The 8,946-nt window shown below is 39.1% G+C and overlaps 2 protein-coding genes across 2 annotated transcripts; one reads left to right on the top strand and one right to left on the bottom strand.

Annotated features, from left to right (window-relative positions):
* The first annotated feature begins 128 nt into the window (after positions 1-128).
* LOC134666192 (uncharacterized) lies at positions 129-3,803 on the top strand. Its single transcript, XM_063523343.1, has one exon. The coding sequence runs from the start codon at positions 129-131 to the stop codon at positions 3,801-3,803; it is 3,675 nt and encodes a 1,224-aa protein (XP_063379413.1).
* Positions 3,804-5,436: 1,633 nt separating this feature from the next.
* Positions 5,437-8,869, bottom strand: LOC134665808 (eukaryotic translation initiation factor 4E-like). The gene is made up of 5 exons (XM_063522796.1): positions 8,755-8,869; positions 8,282-8,460; positions 7,438-7,615; positions 7,088-7,175; positions 5,437-6,733 (listed from the first exon to the last, which is right to left on the bottom strand). The coding sequence occupies exons 1-5, from the start codon at positions 8,782-8,784 to the stop codon at positions 6,576-6,578; spliced, it is 633 nt and encodes a 210-aa protein (XP_063378866.1). The 5' UTR covers positions 8,785-8,869; the 3' UTR covers positions 5,437-6,575.
* Positions 8,870-8,946: the final 77 nt, after the last annotated feature.

The raw sequence follows: 8,946 nt of genomic DNA, 5'->3' as shown, positions 1-8,946 counted from the left end.
ATACGTGTTTTAGAAACCTAATGTCTATCCTATATGTCTAATTTAACTTATGCATACTTCTAGTTAATTAAAGCCAATTTCCTTTGGTATTTCGTTTCTATGTATCAATTTAATTAACTAGAAAAATAATGACGGATCCGAAGAAAGAATCAGATGATAAGTCATCGCATTTATTATCGAGATATCTTCGACCGGAACGGTTTGACGTTGAACCTACGGCCCCCGCGGCTGGAGATAAGTGGTTGCATTGGCTGTATACCTTCACTAGCTTTCTCACCGAACCTACTTCCACCGATGCTACGGATACTATAAAATTAAAACTCCTAGCGAACCATTTGTCATCTAATATTTTCATCATCATCAAAGACTGTCAAACCTATGAATCTGCTATTGCTTTATTAGACAAAGCCTACGTGAAACCCCAAAATGAAATATTGGCTCGCCACGTCCTCGGGACAAGAAAACAAAAGCAAGACGAAAGTATTTCTGAATATAGCCGCGCCTTGCATCTTCTGGCGCAAAAGTGCAATTTCAAGTCCGTTTCAGCTGAAGAACATAAAGAACAAGCTGTACGATGCGCCTTTATATCTGGTATTCTGTCGCCTAAAATACGGGAACGTTTGCTAGAAAAATCATCTCTATCAATGGATGAAGCTTATAATCAGGCAGTAAGCCTCGAAACAGCCGAAAAGGACTCCGAAACTATGGGTGTTAACATCCCAAGTACATTGAATGCCTTGCCAGTACTGTGTTCACAAGAACCTACAAATCCTCACAATGCTGCTGTTCCTGCTGTCCCAGTACCTCGACCACCAATACGACGTTGTTTCTTTTGCGGTGGTAAGGTACATCAAAGAATAAAGTGTCCCGCTTTCCATGCTCACTGCCAACTATGTACCAAGAAGGGACACTTTGCATCAGTTTGCCGGTCTCGTGACTCTCCTTCCACGAGCAATGCCATCCCGAGCTTACCATCTCAAGATTCCTACGAAAACGAATATTCTGCTGCAAGTCCGTCGAGCCTGCGAAAAGCTACGGTCGCCATAACTATCAACGACACTCGCGCCGACGCTCTGATTGACACCGGGAGCTCTAAGAGCTACATTGATAGAAATATAGCACAATTAATGAAATTTCAACAATATCCGCACAAAGAAACAATTAATCTAGCATCTCTAAGCAACACGTCACAAGTAGAAAGCATTTGTTTTGCTACGCTCCAAATAGATAATCACACATATAAGCAACGCCTTCTACGCATAGTAACCAACCTATGTGCGGACGTCATCGTTGGCCATGATATACTCAAAACTCACTCCAAAGTCGAGCTCGATTTCGGAGGGACCAGAGAACCCTTACATATTTGCGTAATGGAAGCATCAGTACCGCCAGCATCTGTCTTTACGCACTTATCTGCTGATATTACGCCCATCGCTATTAAATCCAGACGTCACAACAAAGACGATGAAGTATTTATTCAAGCCGAGATATCTAAACTTTTAAAAGATGGGATTATCGAGCCGAGCGTCTCTCCTTGGCGCGCTCAGGTACTAGTTGCTGGAGGTGGATCTCATCGAAAAAGAATGGTCGTCGACTACTCCAGAACTATCAATAAGTTCACATATCTAGATGCGTATCCTCTGCCTCACATTGAGTCGATAGTTTCGAAAGTAGCGAAATTCAACCACTTTAGCCAGATTGATTTGAAGAGTGCATACCATCAAGTCCCTATTCTTGAAAGAGAGAAAATATATACCGCATTTGAAGCTTGTGGTAAACTATGGCAATTTACACGTATTCCATTTGGCGTCACTAACGGAGTTGCCGCTTTTCAACGCACTCTCGAACACATAATTGAAAAAGAACATTTACAAGGCACCTTTACTTATCTTGATGACGTCACAGTCTGCGGTAAAAACAAAGAAGAGCACGATAAAAACTTACAACAATTCATGGCCGCTGCTAAGAAGTACAATCTCACACTAAACGAACAAAAATGTAATTTCAGCAAAAGTTCCATCAGCCTCCTTGGATATACTGTCAGGGACAACGTAATTGAACCAGATAAAGACCGACTGGAGCCTCTAATAAAATTACCGTTACCGCGCAATACTGCAGAATTGAAGAGAGCTCTAGGGCTATTTGCTCACTACGCTAAATGGGTTCATAAGTTTTCGGAAAAGATTCAACCTTTGATTAACAATTCCAACTTCCCTTTAGACGCAAATGCTCAGCGTAGTTTTCAACTTCTTAAATCTGATATTAAAAAGGCAGCATTGGTTGCTATTGACGATAAAGAAACCTTGACGGTGGAGACGGATGCATCAGATTATGCTCTAGCCGCGACATTATCACAAAATGGTCGACCAGTTGCGTTCTTCTCGAGAACTTTGTCGGACAGCGAGCGCAAACATGCTTCCGTCGAAAAGGAAGCCTGTGCTATCGTCGAATGCCTTAGAAAATGGCGCCACTACCTTATTCACAGACATTTTATCCTTATCACTGATCAGAAATCCGTAAGCTACATTTTCGACCAAAATCATACTAGCAAAATCAAAAACGACAAGATTGAAAGATGGAGGCTCGAACTGTCATGCTATAAGTATGATATTATTTACAGACCAGGGGCTCAGAATACTGCTGCTGACGCTCTTTCAAGAGTTTGCGCATTTATGAACAATAATAAGCTATACGAATTGCACGATGCGCTTTCTCACCCTGGGATTACTAGAATGTATCACTGGATCAAGCTAAAGAACCTACCATACAACTTAGACGATGTCAAAAAGATGACTGTTTCATGTCGCGTATGTGCAGAAATCAAACCACGCTTTGCCAAAGCAAATGACACTTTGATTAAAGCTTTATCGCCCTTCGAACGATTGAATGTAGATTTTAAAGGACCTTTGCCTTCGAACACGAACAACAAATATATTCTTACAATAATTGATGAATTCTCACGCTATCCTTTCGCATACCCATGTCCTGACACATCTTCGGCAACTGTCATCAAGTGCTTCAAAGAACTTTTCTTCGAATATGGCCAGCCCTTATACATACATAGCGACAGAGGATCCTGCTTCATGTCGGAAGAAATACAAAATTTCCTCAAGAAATGTAACATTGCCACTTCTCGCACTACTCCCTACAACCCTCAGGGTAACGGGCAAGTGGAAAAGCTTAACGGCACCCTCTGGCGAACTATACAGCTGTCCCTAAAATCGAAGAACCTGCCCATCGAAAACTGGGAACAAGTCTTGAAACTTTCTCTCCACTGCGTACGATCACTCCTTTGCACTTCGATAAATGCCACTCCACACGAGAAGCTATTCAATTTCCCTCGGAGAACACCGGTCGGTGAGTCGCTTCCGTCATGGCTCGTTCCGGGACCTGTCTTACTTAAGAAATTTGTTCGATCGAAAACAGACCCCTACGTCGAAGAAGTCGAGTTACTACACAGTAATCCGAACTACTCATATGTACGACGACGTAATGGCCAGGAGTCTACCGTATCTAACAGACACTTAGCGCCTCTTCCCTTATCCGATGATGAAGGCTCTATACCCGACGGAATGGCTCCTGATGGAGGATCGGATGTTCCCACATTGGACGAAGAACAAGAAAACCCTGTTGATGTAGGTACACTTAATAATGATCAAGAGATCTACAGTACTCCACCACAAGAAGCTCCGCCTTCACGGATCTTCCGTAGATCTACGAGGTCTAAGAAAATGCCTCAACATCTTAACGACTACATCCTGGACCCAAACGAAGAAATCATAGAGGGGGAGAATGACATATAATCTCCTTTGTCTTCTAGATATTGTTTATGATATTGACATACGTGTTTTAGAAACCTAATGTCTATCCTATATGTCTAATTTAACTTATGCATACTTCTAGTTAATTAAAGCCAATTTCCTTTGGTATTTCGTTTCTATGTATCACCTTTTTCGTACTTAGGTATGTGCGTAGGCTACTGAAATACAGATTTCAAATTCAAAACTCGGTCGCCAATAAGTCGTCCATAAAATGTGAAATGCGACTAAAAAACGTCAGGATCCTAAACAAACAGATGAAAAGTTAAGGCAGCAATGGTAAATGACCTATCTTACTTTTAGAAAAACCATAAAAAGTATTTCGTCGGGTGACAAGCAAAACTCACTACTTAATTACATTTAAATAAGTTCATAGTCATAATGAACCATATTAGTACCTACTGTGAGTTCTACTTGTCACCTGACGATTTTATGATTAAGTACCCAACTTAGTGACTACTTTATTGTATCTTTTGATCCTTCTTTAGCCTACAAGATGGTAAGCGGGCTTTGTAGACTAGTAGCTAATTCAACGCCTTTTTCCAAAACCATATTGGATTTTTAACCGAATCATGTCAGAGTAACCGAAAATAATCGTCAATATTGGTAGACACTGAATCAGCATTACCTGACCACGATGTCACAAGACCACGGCCCGAATTGTAACCCAGGTAGGGCTGTACATGCCAGATGGTTTTTATTCATTAAAATTTCTACCTTGTTACAATAGTCATAAAGTCAATATTACTAAGTAATATCATACGATTAGTTTAGAGACTTGTTTTATTTTGTTTGTGTTAATAGCAGGCGTGGCTCACTCCGCAATTTCGTCGCTTTGCAACAGGTAGCTACAAGTACATCCGTTCCACACCAATTTTGGTGGCTATGGCTACCCATAAGCCGCACGTGGCGCTGTCGCCACCTAGCGGCAATATCTATCCTGATCGTAACAGACGCGTATTGTTAGAGTGAGGCTTCTGTACCTAGTAATATTATTTATTCTGTGTTAATAGATAGAAAATGTAATGTATAAAAACCATCTGTTGTGTCCTAAAGAGCATTGTTATTTTATTTAGACGTGTGCAACTTTAGTTGTGATACATTGTTTTGGTGGCGAGGAATCTGCATTTATTTTATACCTACCTTAAGCTGCCCTCAAGCCTCATATCAAATGGCATAAAGCAGCAACATGCACGTAAGTATGTGACATCTGGGATTACGGTGTGTCCATAGGGGCTGTCCCTAAATAACGTCATCGATTTTTGACCCCCCCCCCCCCCCCTGGCCCCTAAAATCATGCTTCGAATTACCCCGTTTCCTCCTACGTCATGCTACCATCATCCGATGTCCAGACCCCGTCCCCCTAATTTGAAATGACGTAATTTGTGAATAGCCCCATAAGTTACGGTGACCACTTAGAGTATTTTTCACAGAGCTTGGGTATGGTGACAGCTGTCATGACATTTGCGAGATTTTGCGTTTTACGGTTGTAAATTGTATGGAAAAGACAGCTGTCACCGTATAGCCAAGTTATGAAAAAAAATATACCAGGCAGACGTACGCATTTACTTTCAAGGTAGATAACATTCAAAAGACTACATTACAAGAAAGACATCAGTTAAGTTATACTTTATTTAAAATATGTATGCCAAAACGTTACTTACAAATACCAAATTTAAACAACACATTACTGGAGCCAGTATGTGTAACTAGTACACCTGACTTATAGGTGCCGGTTCGACTATGGGTTTACAGGGTGAGTGTTAATGCTTTAAATTAAATGTTTTTGTTTAGTTCTTGTTCTAGAACTAAGTAAATACAAACTTACGACTATGTGATCGTACAACAAACATACTCGAGCATTTCATATAAAAAATCAGACTTACAGTTCAACAGCAAAGTGGATATTGACAAACTAAATAACTGATTTGAACTGTTATTAACATCTCATCCACCTGACTACATTATACCATACGTCATTATTATTATGATACATAAGCATATGTATAATGACATGGCAGCCTCTTTTTGTCAAGGCCTCTGTTTGGTAAGATATATTAATAAAATTATGAATAATCCTTTTAGTTCATATCAGTTAATTAGTTCATAAAATACTTCAGTATCACTTTGCTAGATGTTATAAAGCTCCGAATACGAAACAAACGATCAAACATCAACCTAAAACACGACTTCTGTTAAATAAAATAAACTATTTGACGAAACATATGAGATAACTCTAGCATGTCTCTATCAGATTCTAAACGTTACAAATGCTACAGCAATCTAACTGTAACATTTAGTAATCATATACAGACTTATAGCCCAATCAATAATTTGATATATCAAATATCATTACTTAATCAATAAGTTTCACAACTGGACCAACCATTGAAAAATCGTTAATACTCGCACACAGTGCGAATAATAACTTAGCATTTAGTTCACAACATAGTAACAAGGTATAGAAGTGTAGCATAGAAGCAGCACCACTGAACATGGGAGCTTACACTAAGCAGAACACACAACCATGGCCGCGGCATTGGGTGCTCAAGCGTATCGAAACTTTGGTTTGTAGTTAAATCACCCAATCTTTTTACACAAACATCATTTAATCACACGGATTTGTAACTTTTGAGACTAATTTTTCAACCAAAATAAACAGAATATTTAATAGATTTATTTCACAAGAGCTTCACTTTTATACTCTGTTATTCATAATAACGAGTTATCCCATACATGTAGTACAAATAATTCAGACTAAACAGTATACAGATTCTTGGTGGCCGAGCTGTGTTTGACCATAGTGTCTCTATGGACCTGAAAGCCGATTTTCCCGTGGATTCCGAGCTGCTCCTTCAGTTTTCTGCCAATCTCTATAGTAGCATGCTGTTTGGAAGCATCAGCTGTCCACACACCTGCAAAATAAAAACATTACTTATACATTCTGCACAGGACCATAGATAGAGTAGTTTCAGACAAAAACAATTTGGTATTTTAAGTTTGTATAACTGAATATTGTGCACATGTAAATATACATGTGTGTATAAGTAGTACTGACACAAAAAAAATATCCAAATAAATATAACCTGAAAGAATAGTTTTGGCCCTTTAAACAAAATTAGGTGCAATACAGGTTGAACCATATACTAATATTGAAAATAGAAAGAATTATAACACTACATAATGTAAAGTACCTTGTAAATGTTATTTTGAGGTTGTGAAATAAAGAGGATTTGCATTGTATTGTATTGTACCTTGGAATGACTTACCTATTTTATCAAGTTTAGGCCTAACATTCACAACTGCACCGCAAATTTCATCAGCATTCTCGAAATTCTCCCCAATGAGTAAAAGAACCTGGAAATAAACAAAATTGACTTTTAATGTAGCCTCAGGGTTTTTGGCAATGGTTGCCTAAAAATATTTTATTTGTGCAGTAAAATTCAAAGACTTCACAGATAAAGATAAGACATTAATTTATTCTGAATGAATAGAATATCTTATGTGTGCTCAGACTAAAAATAACCTAGTAAAGATTCTCTCAAGCCTGTGTTTGATAACACTATGTTAATATTTAAAGAACAGTACAAATAAACAATATATTTCTTTGAGTGCTTACCACATCTAACCAAAACCGGTCCAAGTCGGAGTTACGCTGTTTCTTCTCAAGACTGATAAGCCATCGGCCTCCCATCTTGTTGGCGTCATCCTCCCACATGGGACGGATGCCCTGTTTGAACACTGCATAGTCGTGGCCTTGACGCAGTTCTGACGGTAGTTTTATGTGGTGGTACAGTCTAGAAAAGAATAAGATATGTTATAGAAAATGGTTTAATTCCTGAAGTGTCCTTAAATTTTATATTAAATGTAAGGTTCATGACTCAAGGCAAAATATTATAAAAGCAAATGGTACTTATCAGATTTAAGCATTTGTCATGGTCACAGCCAAACTTTACTATGCACCAATTAAAAACTGTGTGAAATCATTAAAAAATTTTGGGATTGTTGCATTGGGTCTCTAAGTAATCGTAAAACAGGTACATCCAAGTTAGCTTGTTCCGGGTATTTTGGTGCTATTGTGTAATGGACATATTACTAGCAGTTAACATACGAGTTAATTTACTACTGCTAAATTAAATATGGTATTTATTATTAACCTCCTCAATTCACATCCCATACAGACACACTAAAATGCTAGGTTCACATTTTTCAGCACTTTTTATAGCTTTTATGCAACTAATATTAGTTCAGCTGTGGATTTGCAGTCTTGGCCGCCCGAGGCCCCAGACCCTATAATAACTACTAGCCGCCCCTTCCTCAGCACCCATCAGCCTAGGCCCGGTCCTGATAAGCCTTATGACAAATCCGCCACTGTATTAGTCTGACTCATTTTGCCAAGATTTGGAATGAATATGCTAACAAAACTGGCATAAACCAGATAATACGGGATTTCAACAACATACCTCCAGAAGTCCTCGACTGTATCAAATGTGGTGAGTTCTATCAGGTTCTCTTCCCATGTCTTGTTTCTGTCATTGTCGTAAAACCAAAGGCTCCAAGTGTTCTGTAGGGGGTGCTTGATAAGGAACTCTGGCGGTACTTCCGCAGCACTGTTGGTCTTCACATCGGTGGTCGCGGACCCCTTGAAAATACAGGTCATTTTTCTGATAATTCTAACCTCCAACAATTTCGTATTAACAATCAAAACGTTATACAAGGGTCAGTTTGAAGCCTTCTGTGCCGATTAAACCAGGGAGTAGCAAGCAGGAAGTTAAAAAATAATACAAAATCCGGTGAACACGAAACAAATGCTATAGTGAAAGTTAGTTCAGCCACATCACCAGAACTCGCAATAAGTAAGGGAAGTGTGATACGATATTCCGTAAATTCGGGTAGAACCCTTGTTTCTCGTCTTATGTGATCTTATCCTACCCACCTCTACTTCTTCGGTATTATTTCCGGCCATATCACAAGAATCTCACGATCCCGATTTTTACCAAAAGAAAGACCACAGATTATAGAAAGGCACTCTATGAATGTTGCTAGGTCAGTCAAACAAACATAGACAATGACAGCTATGACGGCAATTTGAGCCTTGTATCAGCCTCTCGGCTGCCAGTCTTGCAAT

Source organism: Cydia fagiglandana, chromosome 7, assembly GCF_963556715.1.
Source record: "Cydia fagiglandana chromosome 7, ilCydFagi1.1, whole genome shotgun sequence".
Lineage (NCBI taxonomy): Eukaryota > Metazoa > Arthropoda > Insecta > Lepidoptera > Tortricidae > Cydia > Cydia fagiglandana.
Note: the sequence above shows the minus strand (reverse complement) of the source record. Positions and strands in the feature narration are given on the sequence as shown.

What these genes read in the sequence shown, in the direction of transcription:
- LOC134666192 (XM_063523343.1), top strand. Translation starts at nt 129, where the DNA reads ATGACGGATCCGAAGAAAGAATCAGATGATAAGTCATCGCATTTATTA.
- LOC134665808 (XM_063522796.1), bottom strand. Translation starts at nt 8,784, where the DNA reads ATGGCCGGAAATAATACCGAAGAAGTAGAG. An exon ending in ACCGGTTTTGGTTAGATGTG is followed by an intron (nt 7,176 to 7,437) that starts GTAAGCACTCAA and finishes GTTTATTTCCAG; the next exon opens with GTTCTTTTACTCATTGGGGA. An exon ending in GCCTAAACTTGATAAAATAG is followed by an intron (nt 6,734 to 7,087) that starts GTAAGTCATTCC and finishes TTTATTTTGCAG; the next exon opens with GTGTGTGGACAGCTGATGCT.